Here is a 23,027-nt window from a genome sequence, read left to right on the forward strand (position 1 = left end):
CTAGTATTGAAAATTACAACAAAGGATGAGTCCTAATACATTATTTCTCCACCCTCACAGACGGTTGCTTTTTTCTAGAAATAAAAATAAAAGGAAAAATAATGAAAAACACCTCATTGGTTGTTCGGTATTCCTTCAAGATATATCAAGCTGTCCAATTCCTCCATTATTTTTCATTGTTTCAAATAGTTCCACAGAGGCTTGTGAAAGAGTTAATGGTGAAGGTTTCGGCAGCATCAAAGAAGCTGATTGAATGATGATAACAACCAATCACTTGAAGTCCCTTGTTAATTTCTATTGTATCTTCCAGTGTACAAATTTTATCTAATTTAAAGCAAAGGAGACATGATTTAGCTATGCACAGGACATGCAAGTTAGCCTTGAATTGGAAATGATTTAACATTTCATAGAACAGGTAGATGAGAACTTTGAAGAATGACTCAAATATTACTGACTGTAGTTTCAAGAGATGGTACTGTAAATGATTCACCTTTTCTCCGTGAATGAGCCCTCAGGTAGCTGTTATGAGATGAAATTGGGTCTTTCAAAATGGAATTTGTGAAGAAATTTCAGTGGCACAGTAAAAGGAGGGGGGCATGCAATCTGAGGTAATCCATGATAAAATAGGAAAGAGAAAGTGTTGCTTTGGGACTTTACATTTGGTTACTATTTCAGTTCCCTCATTTTTTAAAGAATAAAGGAACTCTTAAGCAATTTGCTACATTTGACCTGTTTCAAGTTTTGTCAGTGTAAATTACTTAAGACCAACTATTTTTGTAATAAATAAAAGAATGTAAAGAATATCAAGCTGCTTGCTAATTTCCCCAATGTTTCGATTTCATATAATAGGTCTGAATTTTTATTCTATGCCTATTCATCTTCTGCTCTGGTGGTATCCTATCACTGTTGTGTCACACTTAATAACTTATAAATGAATATAAAATCGTTATTTGTGTGTGAATTTGCAAAGGAAACACATTCATTTTTATGACAACTTATACTGCCCATTTATATGATATATGGAACATTTTACTCTCCACATATGTCTCTGTTAATGTACACCAAGTGTCATTGTCCATAGAGAAGTGGTCCAACTATAGCCCATATCACATTGAAAATGAAGGTGCACTGGCAAGTTATGTGTGTGAAACTATGAAAGGTTTTTTGGATGCTGAAGGGTGGGATAGGGAATGAGACTTCCCTGTGGGAGTACTAATATAACCTTGCCTAATTCAAAATCACAATGTGGGGGAAACCGTGAAGCCAGCCAGTGGCTTTCAATAGCTTCATCCTTATTTTAGACATTGTGATATTTAAGTATACCGCAATGTTTAACTGGTGATACCGCCCAGCCCTACTTTGCAGTAGTTTTGTTATATGAGTTGTGTTACCTAGCTTTTATTTGCAAATAAATTGAATCAGTGGAGGTGATTCTTGTTCACAACTATGGTGTCTGAGATGACTAATATTTATTATTTTATTTTATTTATAAAAAGCAGACCTCACAGACTAAAAAGAATGAAGAGAGGAAGCCAGTTGAAAATGCAAGAGTGAATGTATAAGTGGTTAATAAATGTTTAAAAGCAAAAAACAGAAGGCGCAAACTGGAGGCCGGGAGGCAAAGCATTTGGGAGATGTACTGTCAAATGAGTGACAGAATTACCTTCCTATGTATGTTACATGGTTTAGAGTCAGGCTGTGGCCTTCAGTTCAGTTCTAAGGCTGTATTCATTGATTGGAGCTCTTTGTAAATCAGCATTATTTTATGTATGTTACAGGGTTATATTTAGTTTCGAGTCCTTGCTGCCCTGTGGAATATATTTTATTTTTATTTTTATAGGCTTTGAGAAATGCTCAAAGGCATCTTGCTGAAACTTAAAGAAAAGCTCAATTTGATTTTCACTCTGACTTTCCCCTGAGAATGAATGCAAGTTAAATGCCTGTGTTAAGTTGACTGTGAGAGCTTTGAAGGGGTGTTGAAAATGAAAACTAATATAGCTTTTCTTTCTACATGTTTTTAATGAGGGGTTTGCTGTACGTTCAGATTGTGATGGGGTGACAAAATGAGATTGTTATTTCTGATTGTTATTTCAAAAGTATGTTAATTCAGCCCCTCCACCTAGGCGCTTTGCTTTTCAATGGTTGCTTTGGCCAAGGATAAAAGATGCAGGGAGATAAGGTAGGAGAAGGCATATTTTCATTAAGGCCAGGACTTTTGTTCAGCAGAAACCCCATTAAGAGACTGAGGGAAGCGTTCATGGTGAGTTCAGACACCTCTTTTTCTAGAAAAATAGCGCTGATTAAGGCTATCTGAAGCATTTGAAGAAGGGTGCTTGTGTGGCAGTGTTCACCTTGATTCTGAAACCCTAGAAGAAGCTGGCAATGAATAGAGAGATGAAATTCTAAAACAAATGGTTGGTACAGTCAAACCTCGGTTTTCACATGTCTCTGCTGCCGAAAACCTGGAAGTGAATGCCTCCATTTTTAACGCACCTCAGAAGTCGAATGGCTTCTGAGGCACGTTTCTCTCTCTTTTTACATTGAACCTGCTGACAGCCCTTTGATCCTCGGTTTTTGAATGTTCCAGAAGTCGAACGGACTTCCGGAATGGATTACATTCGAAAACCGAGGTTCCACTGTATTTCAAACAATATTTTAAATTTTAGAGAGCAAAGGAGTGGGTTGTGTGCAAAATTGAATAGGTATCCGAAGTTCAAGCTATATATGGCCTTTTTTTGGCACTTGAAACGTTTTCACCATGTGCCAAACAATGGCTCAGGACCCTCACCTTAAAAGATACAAACAGCTCTTGATTAGTTTATCAGTGGAGGTAGTACTCCCTGGAGAGAAACTTCTGTTTTCACAGGGGCTAATTGAAGGCAAAATAGAAGTGTGTCTATGTGCTGGCAGTTTTCAAGTAGATCAGATACAGAGCAAGGCATTGGCATACATACATTGGTAATACCAATCAAATAGTGTAGCTGTTTTATGGCAAGGTGGACTGCCATAAATACAGGACACCTGCATTGACAAGAAATTCTCATATGCCATAGGTTGAGTCCAGAATTCAGCCTGAGCACCATCCCCTGCCAGGCTAGAATGTGAGAAATGGGGTATTTGTGTAGTGTACAAAGCAAAAACATGCCTTGTTTCTTTACCGTTTACATGCATTATATCCTCATTAATGATAACATTTCTACTGATACGTGTCATAGAGGCTGCTCAAATTAAGTAGCAAAAACTAATTGGGTCACACACAGTGAAAATAGGGAGTCAGTCAAGCAAACTAAAATTGTCTGTGTGCTAATTACTTTAGATAGGAACAAAGAAAGCCAAGTTATTTGGAAAAACACTGGCTTCCATTATCTACTAGTATATTCACAATAATTGGATTTTCTCAAGATTGACATGTGTCCAGTATTTAATGCAGTTTTCTATGAACTTGGGGCTTCTAAATTTTTTTTTTTTAAGGTTCAAATATAACTCTTCTTGTCTTGATGCAAATGCTTTGTTATTTTTTTAGTACTGATTTTGCAATATCAAATTATTTACCACTTCATATATATTTTTAAGTGAACAAGGTCTTTGCTCAAGGAATTTTGAATGGATTCCCACATTTCAGAGATAATTGCATTTTGTCAACAGAGTCAAAAAGCCTCTTTTGTACTCTACTAGCTTCTGAATGTAATACATGCAATTTGGCATTTTTCATAGTGATACAGACTACAAGTTTCCAGTTTCTACAGGAGTAATTTTAACCTAGGAATTTTTCTCTTAAGTGACTTTTATGGGATATGTGAGAAAAGATTCCAAAGCAAAATTCCCTAGATAGACACTTTATTTTATTTGTCATTTATTGATGGCCTTGATGCCGTTTCATAAGATGGTTCTGATTTGGTGAATGGGAATATGGGATGGAAGATCAGCTGGGTGAGTCTGAAGGTTTCCTCACCACATTCAGGAACAGGTTTACTTTGGAATGTATTTTTATTGAACATAACAGCACTTTTAAGCTTTTCTGGCCAAGCCCATTCAAAGTGCCTTACAACATTTAAAACCCCCACAATATGTGCACAGTAAATAGGCTGTCAATTTATTGCAAATAGGTAAAAATAAAATAAAACAGTATAATTAAGCCACTAAAGCAATATCACGCTTTGAAGCTTAATATTATGTGGTATGTTTTCAAAGCCTTCCAAAATCCCTGCAGTGTACTAATAGGACATACCTCAGAAGAGAGAGAATTCCAAAGCTGTGGGGACACCACAGCAAAAGCCCATTTCCTCATGGCTACCCATCTTACTTGACCTAGGAGATGAACACTTGAGGAGGACCTCTGATGCTGATTTTAATGTCTGGGCAGGTATATATGAGCACAGGTGGTCCAGTCAAAAGCTTGGACCCAAACCAGTGTTGCTGGTGTAAAAATGATGCCACCAATGCTGATTGTCTTAGCCCCATCAGGACTTGGGTAGCCAAAACTAACTGGGTTTTGAACCATTTTCAAAGGCAACTCCACTTTGAGCACATTACAGTAGACTAATTTGGGTATGGCAAGCACATGTATCAATATGACAAGGCCATACTTCTCCAGATGGGGTTGCATTTGGCATTGTCCAACGTCAGAAACATATCAGCGCTAAATCCCTTTCTGGACCAACCAACAATAGCTCTGTCTTGCTTAGTTTTTATTTCAGTTTGTTTGCCCTCATCTGTTCAGGGTTTCCTCAGCCTCTTTGGAATCAGAACAGGGAAACAAAAAGGTAGAGTTGAGTGATTTAAAACCACTGAGAGGTCCAGGAGAACCAGCAAGGTCCTGCCACTTAATGTCTCCTGGAGTAATCATCCAGCAGGGTGACAGAAGCTGTTTCTGTCACCCAAACCAGACCTGAAGCTTGATCAGTTAGCTCAGATTGCTACCAAGTATAATGAAATATTTTTATTGTTAGATTCTCACATATTATTTTTATTTTTTATAAACAAATTGCAGGTACTCACATTGGGTGGTAGTTGAAAGAAACCACGTGTCTTATAGGACATGATAAAATGCAATTTATGTAATATTTTGCTGAAATATTACACAGGATGCTATATAAACTCCTATCAGTTGTCTTTCTACATTATGAAATTAAATTTGTAACCCTGGACATGTTTTCCTGATAGTAAATCTCAGAGTAGTGTTAAAATTGTGTGTGACTTTATTAATTGTTCATTATGCACTTAGGGCATTTTATACCCCATCTTTTTCTCTAAGGAGCTCATAGTGGCATACATGGTTCTTCCCCTTCCCATTTAATCCCTGCAAGAACCCTGTACGTTAGGCTGAAGGGCAGTGACTGACCAATTGGGGATTTGAACCCTGATCTTGTGGTTTTTGGTCCAACTCTCTAGGTACTACACTACACTGGCTGTAAGCTGATAGGTGACGGTAAATGTTTTAAAAAGCAGCAGGAAATAAAACACACAGAATATGCTTTTAAAGTAATTTTAACTAATAGGTTTAGCTGTAATATAAATTTAATTTGTACTTAGAGAATGCGTTTGGGGGGAAATTGGAGAGGAGTCACAGTGTAAAAGAAGGCTACTCATTTCTGTCTTTAATATGTGAATCCAAGGACTGAGATGGCACTAGATCTAATACAGAGCCTCAGTAATCACCTGAACAGAGAGTTCCATGAACACTGCATTAAAAATCAATCCATCAAAATAAGAAATTGCAAGATGGGTTTTCCATGTACAATTACTTGACATGACAAGGCTAGCAAAATCAATAGACTTGTGAATTTTATTTCACTCTTCACTTACTTTTGAGGACTTCTTTTATATTCTTGTAGCAAATATTCAGTACAGGGGATTTTTTAAAGATAGAACATAATTTGGATATAGTATTGCAAATAATATTTCATTTGAAAATGCATCTTTTGTTGAGTTTGATGACAGTGGAAAAAATGTTAGACAGAATAACCTATGTCCTTTTTGTTGACTTTATTTAATAATTTGACTAATACGTGAACAGCACAGCTAATATTGCAATGCAGTCTTTTCCACCAAGAAACTGTACTGGAACAATTGGTACTGTCATGGCACTGACATTGTTAGTGCTGTTGCCAAGCTTTTTCTAATAAGATAGTGTAGCATGAAATAAGGTCTTATTTTCTTCAGGTTTCAGCTGCCATTTCTTTGTGTGCTTAACTCTTCCAAAAAGGGAATGAAAGATCTTGGGTTTTTACATATTATTGAAGTCTTAAGTGTACCCATCATGAAACTTCATTCACTCAAAAATCAGCATAATGAGCATAAATTAAGTGCATGATAGCTGTAAAAGGTTACTAAGTACCCAAAGAAGAATATAAGATATATACTTTGGTTTTCTTTTAAAGTTCTTCTTTGTACTAAAAAGATCCCTTCAGTTTTTTCCAGAGAACAGTGCCAGCTTAGGTTGATGCAACAGCTGTGACCTTCACTAGACAGATATCAATACCCTGGTAATGCCATCATACGACTGATCTTACGTCCTTCTTCAGGTTACCACCCAAAATATTAAATCGAAACGAGTATACTTACGGTGCCCCCTGGTATAACTCTCAGTGCAAACAAGCAAGACAGCGCCTTCGTGCTATATATAATGTATATAAGACCTCCGATGCATCTACTCTGCCAGCTAGTTATGCACAAGCCAAGCAAGTTTACAAACGCACGCAGAAAATTGCCAAACGTGAGTGGCAACATAATCGCTGGCAGGCCTTGATTACTGCTTCAAAATCACATAGATCCAGGGAATTCTGGTCTCTGATTAACAGAAGGGTGAGGAAATACCCAAGGGCAGTCATCCCTGCACCGACATGGGAATTGTTCCTGAAGAAATGTTTCTCACAGGCAGATGCTCCCTCCGACCATCTGATGCATCTGTTTTCCCACCTACCTATTTGGCCTCCCACCGATCCTGACGAAATAGCCAAGCTAATAGCCCAGCTGAAATCGGGCAAAGCCCCAGGGCCCGACCTGATCCCTGCTGAAGCCATCAAACTACACCCAAAATGGTGGGCTGGCATCTTGGCCAAAACCTTCGACGCAATCAACGCTTCTGATCTCATCCCCAAAATATGGAAGGAGGCCATTATAGTACCAATTCATAAAAAAGGTTCTCCAATGGAGCCGGAAAATTACCGTAACATCAGCCTCCTTTCGATCATAGGGAAAATTTATGCCAGCTTTTTGCTGACGAAACTATTGCGATGGGTAGATGAGACCAACCAGATTGGCCACGAACAAGCAGGGTTCAGAATTAAACGCTCTACAACTGATCATGCGATAGTTCTTTACCATCTGGCACGGAAGTACTCCTCCCCTCCCCGGGGCTACCTGTGTGCTGCCTTCTTAGATCTTAAGGCAGCCTTTGACAGCGTTCCTAGAAATATTCTTTGGGAGAAACTTGCGAAACAGGGCATCGATAGAAGACTCTTATGGCTTATAAGTCAGCTCCACGAAGGTACCCTTGCCAGAGTGAGACTTACTCCTGCGGGCGACCTCACAAATTCGATACCAATAAACAAGGGAGTGCGCCAAGGATGTATATTGGCTCCCTGCCTATTCAATCTATTCATCAGCGACATGCGAGCACCCCTAGTCAACTCATCTCCAAGTACACATGCGCCTAGACTAGCGGATTACCGCTGTCCACTCCTTTTATATGCGGACGACGCGGTAATTCTATCTTATACACGTGTTGGACTAACCAGAGCTCTGAAGATCTTTGCCACGTATTGTCAACTCAATCAATTAACCATCAATCATGCTAAATCTAAGATTCTGATTTTCGCCAGAAGTCGGAGATTATACGAATGGAAGCTTGGTGGAGCAAAAATAGAGCAAGTCCTAAAATTTCAATACCTAGGAGTTATTTTTCAATACAATTTGGGGTGGAAAGCACATATTCAACACCTACTTAACAAGGCCAAAACTCTGTCATATGCGCTCCTCCGATTTTTCTTTTCGGATGGAGCTTTGCATGTTCCCTCGGCCCTAAAGGTGTTCAAGGCAAAAGTGGTTCCCGTGCTTGCTTATGCTGCCCCGCTCTGGGCCGTGATGACAGACCTTGCTCCTCTTGAGACTCTGCAAAACCAATTCCTCCGTCGGCTCCTAATGCTCCCCCTGTGCGTAAGCAACGCAGCCATGCGACTAGAATTGAAGATCGCATCCTTAGAAACTTGCCTGTGGAAGCAAGTCTTCAATTATTGGTTATCATTGTGGCATAGATTACCAGACCATTATCTTGTCCAATGCTTATGGCGAGATGAATTCTCCAGCCTTTGGACTAGTAGAATTCATGCCAAACTCCTGAGTTATGGAATCTCTCCCTTAGATTCCCTAAAACTAGATCAAATCACTGCTCAAAGACTGATCCGCCAAAGACTGGATGACATCGATTTACAGCGAAATTATACGCTGGGGGGAGGTGTTTGTTCGCCCCAGAACATTGGTATCACTTTAACTTACTGCGTTCCATCATACCTCTCCTCCCTTTCGACTGTTGCCCATAGGCTGGCCTTCACCAAAGCGAGGTTTAACGTTTTTCCCTCCAATGTCCTGAGACATAGATTCTCAAAGGGCCAAGCCTCCGCCATGTGCGAATGTGATAAGGAGACGCCGGAGTCGCTTCAGCACATTATGTTCACTTGCCCCTTATTCAAGGTGTCACGGGCAAATTTGTTGGGATCAATCATACAGAAACTAGAGGGTACCCCACCAAAATTCCACCTTGCCCAAATCTTGCAGGATAAGGATACCCATACGACCTTGAAAGTGGCTAGGTTCCTGGTCGCTGTCCTTACCCAAAAGCGTTGCCAAGGAGCACCACAAGCTAATTAAGGCGTAGTATGCCATTCCATCTTATACTATTTTATTGTTATAGTAGTGTTTTAGCGGCTGTTTTTTCCCACGTGCACAGGCTGTTATTTATGTCTTGTTTTTATCTGTATGGGCCTACGGCCGTAATAAATTATTATTATTATTATTAATACCCTGGTAATGTCAAGATTGGACTATTGTAGTGCTTTGGGTTCTATTCAAAGTAGTGTTGAGGGCAATCAGTCTGCAGAAGAATTTCTCCTCTTTTGTCTCCCCACCCTGCTCAACATGCTGCCTTAGTCTGTTCTGAGGGTTGGGGTAAAACTTGGAGAGGAGTCACTCTGTTAGCCATGCATATTACAGAAAGCTACTCATTTCTTCCTCCTGCCAACCTAGCAGTTCGAAAGCACGTCAAAGTGCAAGTAGATAAATAGGTACCGCTCCGGTGGGAAGGTAAACGGCGTTTCCGTGCACTGCTCTGGTTCGCCAGAAGTGGCTTAGTCATGCTGGCCACATGACCCGGAAGCTTACGCCTGCTCCCTCGGCCAATAAAGTGAAATGAGCGCCGCAACCCCAGAGTCGGCCACGACTGGACCTAATGGTCAGGGGTCCCTTTACCTTTACTCATTTCTTTAATATCCTAGGACTGTGATGCCCCTAGATCTAATACAGAGCCTCAGTAATCACCTAAATCTGGAGGGCCACGAGCACTGCATTGAAAATAAATCCATCAAAATAAGGAATTTCATGATAGGTTTGTTTGACACTTATATGACATAACATGACTAGCTAACTTCACCACGGTATGGCTCTCCTTTATCACACACACAGCCCAACAAGACAATGGCAAAAATCCACCAACAGCATACAAATCAACATGGCTAACCTGATCCAAAACACCCACCCACCCCACTCAAACATGAAAACAAAGATCACCACAGCCAATCACAAACAAACAACCATACCCTAGGCCAACCCCAACCTCTCTCACCACCAAAGGAACACAAGTGAATAGCAGAGAACCTGCACAAGCAACGCTGACACAAAACCCCACATATATTAAATAAAATAGAAACTTCGCCACCCGATCCCAACTCCACTCACCTTTCCCCCTTCCACCTCTTTCCCCCTTTTCTTCCTAATGTCTCAACAAAACTGATCTGTAAAAATATTACTTGAAAAAAGAGACATTGCACATACTTTTGTAAACCAATAAAATCTTTAATAAAATTACTTTTTTTAAAAAAAAGACTAGCTAAGATAGAAGGAGAATGAGACCATCATATTCCCTGTTGCTTCATCATAGTCGCAGGTGCTGTGTTGCACCAGACATTTTGGGGGGGATGACATCGTGCAAGCATTGTTTGCGCGCGCATAATGTCAAGTGTGTTGCGCATTGGCATGCGTTGTGTGTGCGACAACTGTTGCATCAGGAGAGGCTGGTCATGCCTCCTCCCGCTGTGATATTCACACAGCAGGCCACACTGGTCCGTTTGTGTCTCTCAACTCTGCACAGCATGGGGTAACATAGTGCTAGGCCTTCTCTGCCCCCTCAAGATTGTGGGGCCTGAGTGGACATTGCGGGGGCCACAGCCAAATAGAGTTGGTGCGCCTGATCATAGTTCATTCCATCATAGTAGGTTTCAAAGCTTTCTTGCTTTGTTTTTAAAGTGACCTGTAAGCTGTTTGGTTTCCCTTCAGGTTCAATGAAAGACTCACACTAGTCTATTCAAGAGAGAATCCTGGAGTATTTTCCAAAAGTGTGGAAAATACAAAGATTTCACAATGAAGTTGAAGGTCGCAAATGTGAAATATCATGTATCTGTGGAAATTTTTGGTAACCACTCATCATTAATTTTTGATCTACTGAAGGCTGATTGCATATTACTAAGCATCCTTATCTTTGGCCACTTGTGCATCTGTTACTCTGCATCCCCTGATTAACTCTCGGAATCGTCCCTTTCCTCTGTGATTGCTTCCATTAGTTTGATGCTATCATTTCTCTCCTAAAGAAAATTCTCTGTGAACTGTGACCTGCAAAAATGCTGTTTTTTGATGTAATGTTTAATTTTAAAAAACTCCAAGAGGTTTTAAAAAGATTGTCTTGATTGTAGTCTAAAACTGAATAGCTTAAATTGCTGAAATAAGAAAAGAAAAACCTCTGTTGACATTTTAAGCCAGCCATTTTACAGAGATCCAAAGAAATGCTCAATTAGACAAAAGGGTACTGTTGACTTAGCGTATGAGATACAAATCATATGTTATTAGTAATCTTTGTTGTCTGCCATATCTTTATATAAGTGAAATGGTGCCACACATACAGAGGAGAGAGATATCAACAGATTTGTGCTTTGGATATTTGCAGAAGTACGTAAAGTTTAGGGGTGCCACTCAAATAGCCCAATGACAATCTAATATGTTTAGTGTGTCTGGAACACTGGGCTGCATGTTGAAAATGGAAAACCGCCAAGAGATGAGGTAGAACAGCAACTGGAATCCCAAGCAGGAAGCACCCTGCATTGCAACATTTTGTTGCATGTTCCACTTGTATTATTTAATATCCCTGTTTGATTTTCTATGAAAGCAACACAAATGTCAAAAAGAATTTCTACATCCACCCCAGCCAACATGGGCAATGGTCAGGGATTATGGGAGTTCTTGTCCAGCAAAGCGTGTTCTCATTAAAGGAGAGCACGTGTTGCGGATGGGGCCGGGCAAAGCACCCCATGGTTGCCAGGCAGGATAGATTGAAGGGGCTTGGATCGGATTGGTGGTTGGTGTTACTGGGGTAAATTTGATGTTGCCAATTTAGGAGTGGGAACAGAGGTTATTTAAACAAGGCTCACAGCATGTTCCTTTCTCTTTCGCTGTGGGCACCGGATCACCCGCCCGTCCTCCCTTGATTGGGCTTGTGCTTTGACCTTGCTATGCCTGTCATAGGGTCGTCCGCATTGGTGCGGGGGCCTGGTAGGAATTTTTCCTTTTGGCTGATTAGTGTGTGCCAATTGGTTTTTGCCTACTGCGTAGCAAATCGTCACAACTTGTAAGGTTGGCGGTTAGGCATTGGTTAAATTGGTTGGTGGAGGGGTATGGATTGGCTGTGCCTGCCCCTCCAATGCTGCTGCTGCACGGGAATTCCGTTAAAGGAATTCAGGGGCTTACCATCCTTTCGTCCAAACCCCTGGAATCGGGTGCAGGCCGCGTAAGCTCCTGGGAGCATGCGGGGAGAAGCTGAGGGTCTGTGTCGCAGCTCCAGTTATCCCTGATCTTGTTCCTCCACACTGGCTCTCGCTGGAATCCGGGAGTCAGTGCTGTCCCCCAAGGCGGGGGGGACAGCTAGTCATAACCAATGCCTAAGCAACCACTCACAATTTGTATTTTAATAAAGTTGTGGCCAAAATTATGCCAAAAACCTTAAACAAAAATTATGTGTGATGTGTGAGTTATTGGGGTAGGGGTGTTTTGGGGACCTCAGCATGCAACATGTAGAAATCCTGCCCTTAAGGACTGCCTCTCCCAATATGAACTCACCTGGACTCTGTACTTGTCCTCTGAGCCCTTCTCTATGCCCGCCCTCACCAAGAGGTTAGGGGGTGGTTTTATTTTTATTAGCTAAGCCTGAGTTTTTGCAGAGAGTGGGAGATATATGTGCACTCGACCTTTCAAGCACTCAAAAGACACACGCCACCTAAAATGAAACAAAAACATGCTATTGTTTCTGTGGCAAGACTAAGCCTGCACTGGAAAGCCTGCTGCTTTCAAACTGAATGTAGATGAAATGGTTTATCTGCAACACAATTGTTTTGTCCATTGCATTAGATAATAACTATATTAACTATCCCACACTTTTGAATTAGACTATAAAACAGTTTGTGTCCTTGTGCCCTGTTTATCATAAATAACATTTGTCACTAGCCAAAGACAAGCTAACCCTTTAGTTCAGCAACGTTAACAGAACTGTATTTTCTTTTTTACAGATGAAAGGGAAGATGTTCAAAAGAAAACATTCACAAAATGGGTAAATGCACAGTTTGCTAAGGTAAGAAAATCTCCCCTTGTGCATTCAGAATCAAATGTATGTGTTCATTTTAAGCGTAACTTTAAAAAAAGAAAAAATATTAAAGATTTTCATTAGCTATAAAGAACAGCTTCCGGGTCATGTGGCCAGCATGACTAAGCTGCTTCTGGCACAACCAGAGCAGTGCACAGAAACACCATTTACCTTCCCGCTGGAGCGGTACCTATTTATCTACTTGCACTTTGATGTGCTTTCGAACTGCTAGGTTGGCAGGAGCAGGGACCGAGCAAAGGGAGCTCACCCCGTCACAGAGATTTGAACCGCTGACCTTCCAATCAGCACCCAAGGCTCAGTGGTTCTTTGACTAGGAATTTATCGCCATTGGGATTTGATGGTAGTGCATAGTTTTCCCCTGAAATGGCTTTTCTTTTTCCTCTTTTATAGTAATAGCTCGTACTGAAGATGATAATTTAGCAGTGCTGATGTGTGAACAGGCTTGTGATGGGATGGTCAACAATTTGTCATTATTGTCATCTTTGTTTACAGAAGAGTATGCATGAATATTATTTTTTAAATGAATAGCCTTGATTGCAGAATTGAGTCAGACATTGTTTCAGAAGTGTTTCTTGGTAAGATTGGCTTAAAGGGTCTGCTTTTATTGTAAACAGATGTTAAAATATATGATGTCACTGTGATCATAGAAAAATAGAGAGTCTATTAATGAAGAGTAAAATAGTGGATGACTGAATTATTTGCAGTGAAAGAAAGCTATGTACAGACTGTAAGAAACTTTGATTTTGAAGTCATTATATTTGTCCCTAGAGAAAACAAGACTCATACATGGTTCATAGTGACTTCTCCGTTCCAGCAATAATGAAAATGCTATGTGAAATGTAGATTACAGCTGAGTTGAAAATTTTGCAAAACAAATTTTACAAAACAATTAAGAATCATATTTTTGACATTTCTTGAGCTTGTAAAACTAGTACTGCTTTTAAAGGGACCTTTTAAAGGTTTTAGAAAGGCTTTGAAAGCTCACCTGCAGAATGCACCAGCATTTAATTGAAGGCTCAGGATTTAATAAAAACAAATCATTATTTCATGTAGAAGTATTAGGACTGCATTTTCATTACTGAGAAATTAGTCTGGGCTCTGGTGGCAGTTGTCCCGTGCACTTAACTTTACGTGGTGAGTTAGGATCTTAGGAGCCAACTCCTAGAGGCTGAGGCATCTCCCCCCCCCCCCATAAAATATTTGAGGGGACTGCCCCCAAACTTGATAGACATTCTCATTCAGATGGTGTGCGTGCACTGCTTCATGTGATTAATTATGCAGGGTGGGGCCTACCTGCCTCCCCTCCAATATTTTATTCAAGTTGGCACTCCTGGCTAGGATGGGTAAAAAGTAGCTGTTGTAGAATGGCCTATATTTGATGTTTCAAATTGATTGATGCTGCTGTCATGGCAGTATCCTGACAGCAGAGGTCTGGGGGAAATGAAATTTCCCTTTTGGCTCCTTGGCTCCTTGTACTAACAGACTACTGCTGCTCATGACAGCTTCTCAGAAATTTCAGCGGTGCATTTTGAACAAAACCTGAAGCCTTGCAAGCCACATTTTCTTTTCCATTGCAGGTATTTTCAGGAGAATTGAGATTTAATTAGACTAAGTTAAGGTTTTATGGTATTGATCCAGCTAAATAGCATCCTATTACTTATGGTTTCTAATATCACATTTTTTTCACTAGGTTACCCATGCTGAGTATTTATACATATCATCTTGGGAATATGCAGAGCCTTCAAATATTCAATGCGCTGGATAAATGTTGGTGATTTATGCATAGGTTTTCATTGGCCTAAGGCACAATATTGAGGGTGGTGATATTGGGCTGTGAGATGACGATATAGACTCTAGGCTGTGTATCAAAGGAAAGAAAGTGAATAGACTTGAAGACTTACGATGCAATAAATTGAACATGAGAATTTTAATTGTCTGCTGACTTTGGTAGGTAGAAACATTGTTAGGTAGACTTTGTTACAATAGAAACATTTCACTCTCCAAACATATTGGTTTTCCAGCTTGTCTTGAGAATTTCAGCATAGAGCAGAATAAAAGTAAAAATAAGTAAATAAATAGATAGTAAATTTGAAAATGTGGCACTATCATAAAATTGAGCAACTGGGTTTCAGAAAACTGAGCTTTAGTAAAAACAGAAAAGAGTCTTGTGGCACCTTAAAGGCTATCAAATCTGTTACATATCAACTCTGCTGTTTCACAGCCTCCTTGCTTTATCTGGCTGAGATTGTGGCTGGTGTACGCTGATGACACACAGCTCTATTTCTCCATAATGCATAAGTCCACAGTCACTGTGCATGATTCGATCTGTGGTTTGTGTGCAGTGTTGAACACTGTGGGGGCAATAAACTGAGTTTGAACACCAGGAAGATGGAGCCACCGTTGGTAGATGATTCTTGTATCTGGGAGGTTGACTGTCTTGGATGGGAATGCAGTTCCTCTGAAAGACTAGATTTGTTTGTAGGTGCTCTTGAATGCATCTTTGTCATCGGAGGCAAAGGTAGTTAAGTGTTACAGACGCAAGTCCTTTATGTTGCCTTTTTGCACCAGTAAAAGACAACGGGTAGAAGGGTTGAAAAGTTTTATTCAAAGCTTCAGCAGAGAGGCTCGGCAGGATCACTCCAAAAGACCGAGCCCTGAACTCCATAAAAATATGATTTTCTACTACACAGTGTCCTGATTGGTTACAAACACAACATGTGCCTAAGCGAGGTACATTTTCGATTGGCTTCAGCCATATTTGGAGTTGTTCTTTGGTTATGTGCTAACAGTAACTGGTTTTGGGACTCAGGCAGGGTGTAGTGGGTGCAGCCGGCTGAGGCTGGTTCTGTGGTTGTGATTGTTAGAACATGGTTATGCCAACTCAGCAGACTGCATACATGGAATGCCCTCCCTAACACTAGGGCGGCCAGCTTCTCAGGTGCCTATCATAAGTGGTTAGAAGTACTGTTTACCAGCTGCAGCTGGTACACTAACCATGGCCATTCTTGTACAGGGTACCCTGGCTACAGTGATTCATTCATTGGTAATCTCAAAACTGGATAATTGGAATGCACTCTAGATAGGACTACCCATGTCGATTGAAAAAGCAGTACTGCCCAACACTCATTATTCATGCCAGCTCAGGAAATATGGATGTTGTGATTTATATCAGCATGCTACTTTTTGTTTGGTAAATGGTATGATATAATAAATAACCTGCTACTGTTCTTTTGGCTTGTCAGAAATAATTTTAAAATAAATTATATAAAAAGCAGTATTCATGGTCACAGAAACATCCTAGCTAATTAACAGGTGATGTGTATTTTGCATTTCTGCATTTCTTTTCCTTTAAGATATTCTGCTTGATTTTATCTATTATGTTATGTTGTTTTGCTTTGGACTGAGATTCTGTACATCCTGTAGATATGTATTTTACATGAGTTTGTGGTATAGAAATGAATACAAATTAATAATAGTGGGATGAAAGCCCTTTATCTCTGTTGTAGCTACAGGTGATAGAACTGAATTTCTTGATAAGTTGTAATCCCACCATTTCATGTGATAAATCTCCCTTTGAAGTTCTGTGTTTCCCCCCCAGAAATGGCTATTTAAATGACAGTCAGTGACACTGTGCTCTGAGAGGTTGAAATGTACTCCCACTGCTGTCTGAATATTGCCCTTTCTGATATGAAATTTGTGTCCATTTATTATTTGGGGTAGAGATTGGCCTGTTTGTCCTATGCAGAATACAGAAAGGCATTGCTGGCTGGTGATAGTATGCGAATGGGACATCCCTGATGTAGTTGCCAAATTTATTAGGTCCTGTAATATTGTTGTATGAATTGATTTGGGCAGAGCAGCTTTCTTGCAGGGCCTGATGCCTGTTGCAGTGTCTGTTATGTGATCTGTTGCCGATGAATAGCTGTCTTTGTTAGGAGGTTGTCTATAAGCAAGGAGAGGCTTACCACCCACGGCATGTGAGAGTATGTATTGTGGATCCTTGATGATATGCTTAAAAGGGCAGCATAACTGTGAGTAGGCATGTAGATGAAGCCACAAAAAGTGGCAACTTGGTAATTTGACTCAGTGTGTCTGTCCATCCATAATTAAATTGGCTCACCATTTGAAAGATTTCCCTATGTCTTCTGCCAATACCATGAATTATTTAGAAGATATGTGAAACAACTGCAGTTGGATCCAGATAAAATACATGGCATACATAGGACAAAAAAGGCCAGCCTTCTCCCCAAAAGTCTTTCTGAATGGTCAGGGGACTGTGCTGAATGGTATGGACTGAATCCTGGGAAGCTTAAGAGAAAGAGGGATATAAAATCATTTGATAGAACCGCACATTTTCCTTTCCCAATACTATTCTGGTGCCTTGTGACAATAAACAAAGTTATATTTCAGTCAGATTGGGACTTGGTGATCTGTTACCAATCCCTCTTAGTAATTAAAGTGCAGTATAACATCCCTGTGGTATGCTATAACTCTGGGCACAAGATCCTGAAATATCATGACTCTGTAGTGATGCATGTTCAAGTGTAAGTTCACATGTAATTTGATCAAGGCCATGCCTAGCAGGGTGACTCCTTATTTTATATCCTCCTAAGAAAATAGCATGCAAACTGAAAAAGTGAGAAGAATGTAGAAGGAAATGTGGTTAAGAGAAGGACACTTTATGTAATTATTTATGCCGATCTTATGTGAAACTACATTGCAGGATTTAGGCTGCAATACTATACCCACTGAACACACGAGTAGACATCATAGAATTGAATGGAACATTGAGTAGACATGTATAGGATTGCTTTGTGCATGGTTCCTGACTCACAGAATTATCAAATAGTAAGCACATTCATTTGCAAAGAATAGGAATAAATTTATTTTTAGTGTCTTTCCAAGCTGGTTGCACACTTTTACTTAGCATGCACTCTCTTTCTCTTTCTCTTTCTCTTTCTCTTTCTCTTTCTCTCTCTCTCTCTCTCTCTCTCTCTCTCTCACACACACACACACACACACACCCACCCACCCCAAGACTAAAATTGGTATGAAGTTGCAGTTTTTAACAATGTAAAATCCCAATTTATTTTCAACCAGGGCATTAGGGAATAATTAGAAATCTGTAGTGATAATGAAGTAAATAGACAGTAGAAGATATAGATATAATAGTGGGAAGAAAATTCTGCTTGCAAAGAAAAGCTATAACCGGATTTTCTAAATTGTATTATCCATTGTGACTAATACTCTGCAGTCACATTAGACATGCCATCCTGTTTAGTTTCATGGCACTGGAATTAGTAAAGAAGAAAGTGTCAAATATTTGAAATTTAAAGCTAGAGGTGGCAGATGAGCTAGAAAACAGCATTCAGAAAAAAAGACTCCCATTGAACATAAAGTTGTTGCCAAGCCACACGTACTGTCATGTTTGATGGATGATGGCTGAGGGGGAGAAAATCTAGAAAATTTAAGTGATTCAGATGCATGTTCCCCAATTCCAGGAAAAGCTGTCCAACTGTTTTTCTGATATTGTTGAACAGGAGGCTTGATGGAAAAATATATGCTTGAGTCTCATTGTCAACATGATTCAGAAAGTCAAAATGATAATAGGCCAACACCCAAATGACTGATTTTTAACTCTTTTTCTGCTTCTTTGATGTATCCATTTACATTTTCCCAATCTTCCCAATCACTTGGAATGTTTAATTAACAAACTGTCAGTTTTATGCCTTACAAAGGACAGAAGATTTTCTTCCCCAGTATTTTGGGGAAATTACACACAAACCTTATAGCGGAAAAATACGGACTCTCCTAATTTATACCATGCCTTAAATCCAAAGGTATGGTTTCATTTAAAGAATGCTGCCTCCTAGCTTTATGAATAATTAGTGACCAGAGAGGCTCATGTGGTGGCAATGTGCATTGGTAAAGGATTTTTGGCTCTTGAGTTATTTTTCCACCATAGTGGAAATAATGGGGGGGGGGTAAGATCTGGATTGCTTTCACTTTTCTGTCAGCAGGTTCTACATGAAGATCTCATGTTGTTTCTGTTTGTGGTGGCCATAATAGAAATTGCACTGTTTTGAAAAGCTAAGTAAGGGTTATCTATGAATAGTTTAATAGAGTTTGGAAAATTTCTCTGGCTAAAAAGTGACACAACCGTTGGACTGGCTAAGGCTAGAGAGAGTGATAGAGAGCAGGCTACATTTCTGGGGAAAGAGTATTCGCTAATAAAATTAAAGCTAATTGGGGTGGTCCCTAGCCTCCAGAGGTGATTTGGGAGGGACTCTCTTATTTAATGGCAGCTGGAACTTTGATCCTGTAAAAGTTGCAGTGAAGCTTTTTCATATTTGTTTTACTGTGATATGATAATGAGGGACTGGCTGCATACATGACTTGCCCCAGAGCATCCTGGGAACTGCTGTTAAGCATTCTGGGAATTGCAGCTCTGTGAAAGGCAGGGCTGTCTTTAGCAGATGCGGTGCCAGGGTGCAAATATCCACCCAGCGCCCCCAGATTACCTTGGATAGTGTTGGGGTGGCTGTAGCTACGCACTGCGAGCCATCCGGGGGCGCACAACTCTCCCCCATGCCACTTCAGGAGAGCGATCCTCGCAGAGGCTTGGGAGTGAAGTTGCACCCTTCCCAAGCCTCCTCGGGAGGAGAGTGATCGCTGCAGAGGCTTGGGAGGAAAGCTGAGTGCCCACCAGCCATATAATTGGCAGGGTGCAGCTGGCAGGCGTGCAGGGAAAGGGGAGGCCACCGGCAAAGCTGCATAGCTCCCCCACTTGCTGGGGCGCCCCTGAGAGGCCGGCGCCCTGGCACAACGCACCACTAAGCCCTATGGGAAAGACGGCTCGGGTGAAAGATAAACTACAGTTCCCAGGATTAGGGGAGAGGTCATGCACTTTTAAGGTGTGGTGAACATGCAGCCACTCACTCTATAATCCAAGGTTTGATTATTAATCTTGTGTTACATTTGGAAAAAAATATATAGAAGAAGGGAACAGCAAGTGGTGTGGTGTTGTTTTTTTTTGGAGGGGGTGAGTTAACCTAGTCTAAATCTTGCAGTTTATTAAGAGGGACCTCCACTCACCAGTCCTCAACTGGAGTATATTTGGGAGGAATGTGAGGAATGGGAATTATAGCAGGGACTTCTGATATTTGGGCTGAAGATAGGCAGCTGAGATTCATTTAGTTGTTCATCTTTTTCTCATCCCGCCCACCCCCCACCCAAAAGCATAAAGCCTACATAGATTCCCCTCTGTCTTTCGTTTTAAGACACATTTTTATCTTCAATAGATTGAATATCTGTCCTCTCTCCAAACCACAGTGATTTATAAATAACTTGAAGGAACAAAAGAAATGAGCTTAATATAGTACTGGGATATTGGTTTCAGTGGTGCATATGTCTGGCTTGCCGATTTGTAAACATTGACATATTTGCATGATTGTTGCTGGCAGAAGATATCATTGTCACTGTGATTAGAACTCATTGTTGCTAAATCTAGCCATCTTCAAAACATTTGAAGCAAAATCTCCTGGTAGATTTATCTTCCATATATGGATAAAAGAAAGAGCATGTTTTAAAATACAAATTGTTTGAAATGCTTGCAAAGGCGATAACAAGCACAGTGTTACACACCAGCTCAATCTCTGTCAAGTGACTGCAAATGATTCCGGGTCTGCAGACGGACTCACCTAGAGTTAGTGTTTCCTTTGGGAATGAGGCACAATGGAGACTACAGTGTCTTTATGATATATGGTTCCTTAACACATATATGCAACCTGCAGCTTTCAGTGGAGGGGCTCACAGCAAAAGAACCCCAAAACCCTATTCCATAGCAGCAGCAACCATAAGCCCAGCACTAGCCTTTCTCTGCAGCCTAACTTGCACTGCAGGACACAACCCAGTTTCAGGGTTCTTCTCTGCTTAACTCCAACTCCATTCCTCCACCTCTAGCCTAACGTCTGGTCTCTTTTATAACCCAGGGAAAGATCCCTCCTTTGATGTTCATCCCCCTAGAAAGAAATCTGTCTCACTTCACTAACATTTGTTGATTTGGCTAAAATTACTGTGTCTAATTGGGATGCGGGTGGCGCTGTGGGTTAAACCACAGAGCCTAGGGCTTGCTGATCAGAAGGTCGGCAGTTCGAATCCCCGCGACGGGGTGAGCTCCCATTGCTCGGTCCCTGCTCCTGCCAACCTAGCAGTTTGAAAGCACGTCAAAGTGCAAGTAGATAAATAGGTACCGCTCCAGTGGGAAGGTAAACGGCGTTTCCGTGCGCTGCTCTGGTTCGCCAGAAGCGGCTTAGTCATGCTGGCCACATGACCTGGAAGCTGTACGCCGGCTCCCTCGGCCAATAAAGCGAGATGAGCGCCACAACCCCACAGTCGGTCACGACTGGACGTAATGGTCAGGGGTCCCTTTACCTTTACCTTTACTGTGTCTAATACACTAACCAGTGTGCCTAGTTTAATTATCTCTTCACACAAACTAATTCCAAGGGATTAACAGCTGCTAACCTACATCTTAAATACACATGAGTCTGCCTATTACTGGTCATAACAAAGCAGTTCATACTGGTGAGCTTGACATTGATAACAGGAAAGGCCCTAGAATAGATAATTCAATAGTCAGTCTGTGAGCACTTACAGAAGAAATGTTTCTCAAAAATAACTCATGCCAGACAAATCTCATTTCTTTTTTTTTCTTTTTTTGATGGAGCTTGGTGGATCAGATGACACCAAACTGAGAGCTGTAGCTAATGCCGCAGAAGACAGAATCAAAATGCAAAGTGACCTTAACAGATTGGAGCCCTGGGCCCAAATAACCACATGATTTCAATAGGGATAAATGTAAGGTTCTGCGCTTGAGTAGGAAGAACCAGCTGCATAAATTTAAGATGGGGAGCACCTGCCTTACTAGTAGTACATGTGAAAAGGATCTAGGAGCTAAGTGAACCACAAGCTTAACATGAGTCAACAGTGTGATGTAGCAGCAAAAAAAAGCTAATGCCATTCTAGGCTGCATCAACAGAAGAACAGTGTCCAGATCAAGGAAAGTAATAGTACCACTCTGTTCTGCCTTGATCAGACCACACCTAGAATACTGCGTCCAATTCTGGGCACCACAATTAAAGAAGGATGTTGGCAAACTGGAACGTGTGCAAAGGAGGGCAACCAAGATGTTTAGCCTGGAAAAGAGGAGATATGACAGAAGAGGAGATATGAAATTTGAACTTAGTTCATAAATACATTAGTATTTAGCAGCTTTGTCTGAGTTTCTCTGCATATAACTTCGCATATCCTCAGTGTGCAATTTTCATTATTACTAGCCCAAATATTGTATTTTTCCTAAGTAGCTAGTTCACTTGTATCTTTATACCAGTTAGCTATTTTTAGCTCTTTGCTTGTGTTCATCTTCTGGAGAATTAGTGTTTAAGCCATTAAACTCCTCATTAATCCCCCCCCACACTTTATTGATGTGCCTATTTTAAGTATCCTAGGACAAAGAATAACTTGGATCATTGGGTAACTCTTTTTTTTAAAAAAAAAATCATCTTAATTTCTTTTATTAGTTTTTGTTGGAGGAATAACACAAACTGCTTTCTATTTTTAAACTGTTTAATTTCCATCTAAAATCAGAACCTGGCTAGTCCTAACTATTTAAAATTAGTTTCAGGTTAAATCCAGTATATACTGGGATCATTCTAGTTTTCCTTTCTCCCCAATAAAGAAATTGGTGGGTGGAATGCCCCCGTGCAAAGGTAATTCATTAATAACTACTTGGTTTGTAAAAGTTACTTCATCCCTACTTCCCTCGTCATCCTAACCTGAAGTTGCAAGGAGGGAGATCAAGAGTATCGTACAAGTCATGTTTTCTGTGTGTGGTTTTAGAAGGATCTCATCTTCCAGTTCACAGATCTAGGTTGGATCTAGACTAGGGTAATGACACACAAGTCACATGGAAATGAAAAAAGGTAGTCATGACCAACTCAGTCCTTATTAATTTCAGTGGGAACCAAGTGCAAATAACTTATTATAGATCCAACCTGATTCTCTATTCTATTCCTTCTTATAACGCCATGGTAAGAGTAATGCCAAA

At 40.5% G+C, this 23,027-nt stretch overlaps 1 protein-coding gene across 10 annotated transcripts in view; it reads left to right on the forward strand.

The window, feature by feature from the left end:
- The window catches only part of DMD (dystrophin), a 1,019,805-nt gene that overhangs the window by 227,036 nt on the left and 769,742 nt on the right, over positions 1-23,027 (forward strand). For all 10 annotated transcript variants that reach the window (XM_081003446.1, XM_081003453.1, XM_081003448.1 and 7 more), the window contains exon 2: positions 12,825-12,886. In XM_081003446.1, coding sequence (XP_080859572.1) covers positions 12,825-12,886 — 62 coding nt within the window. The remainder of the gene's footprint in view (positions 1-12,824; positions 12,887-23,027) is intronic.

Source organism: Podarcis pityusensis (genome assembly GCF_964106645.2).
Source record: "Podarcis pityusensis genome assembly, chromosome: 4".
Classification (NCBI taxonomy): Eukaryota; Metazoa; Chordata; class Lepidosauria; order Squamata; family Lacertidae; genus Podarcis; species Podarcis pityusensis.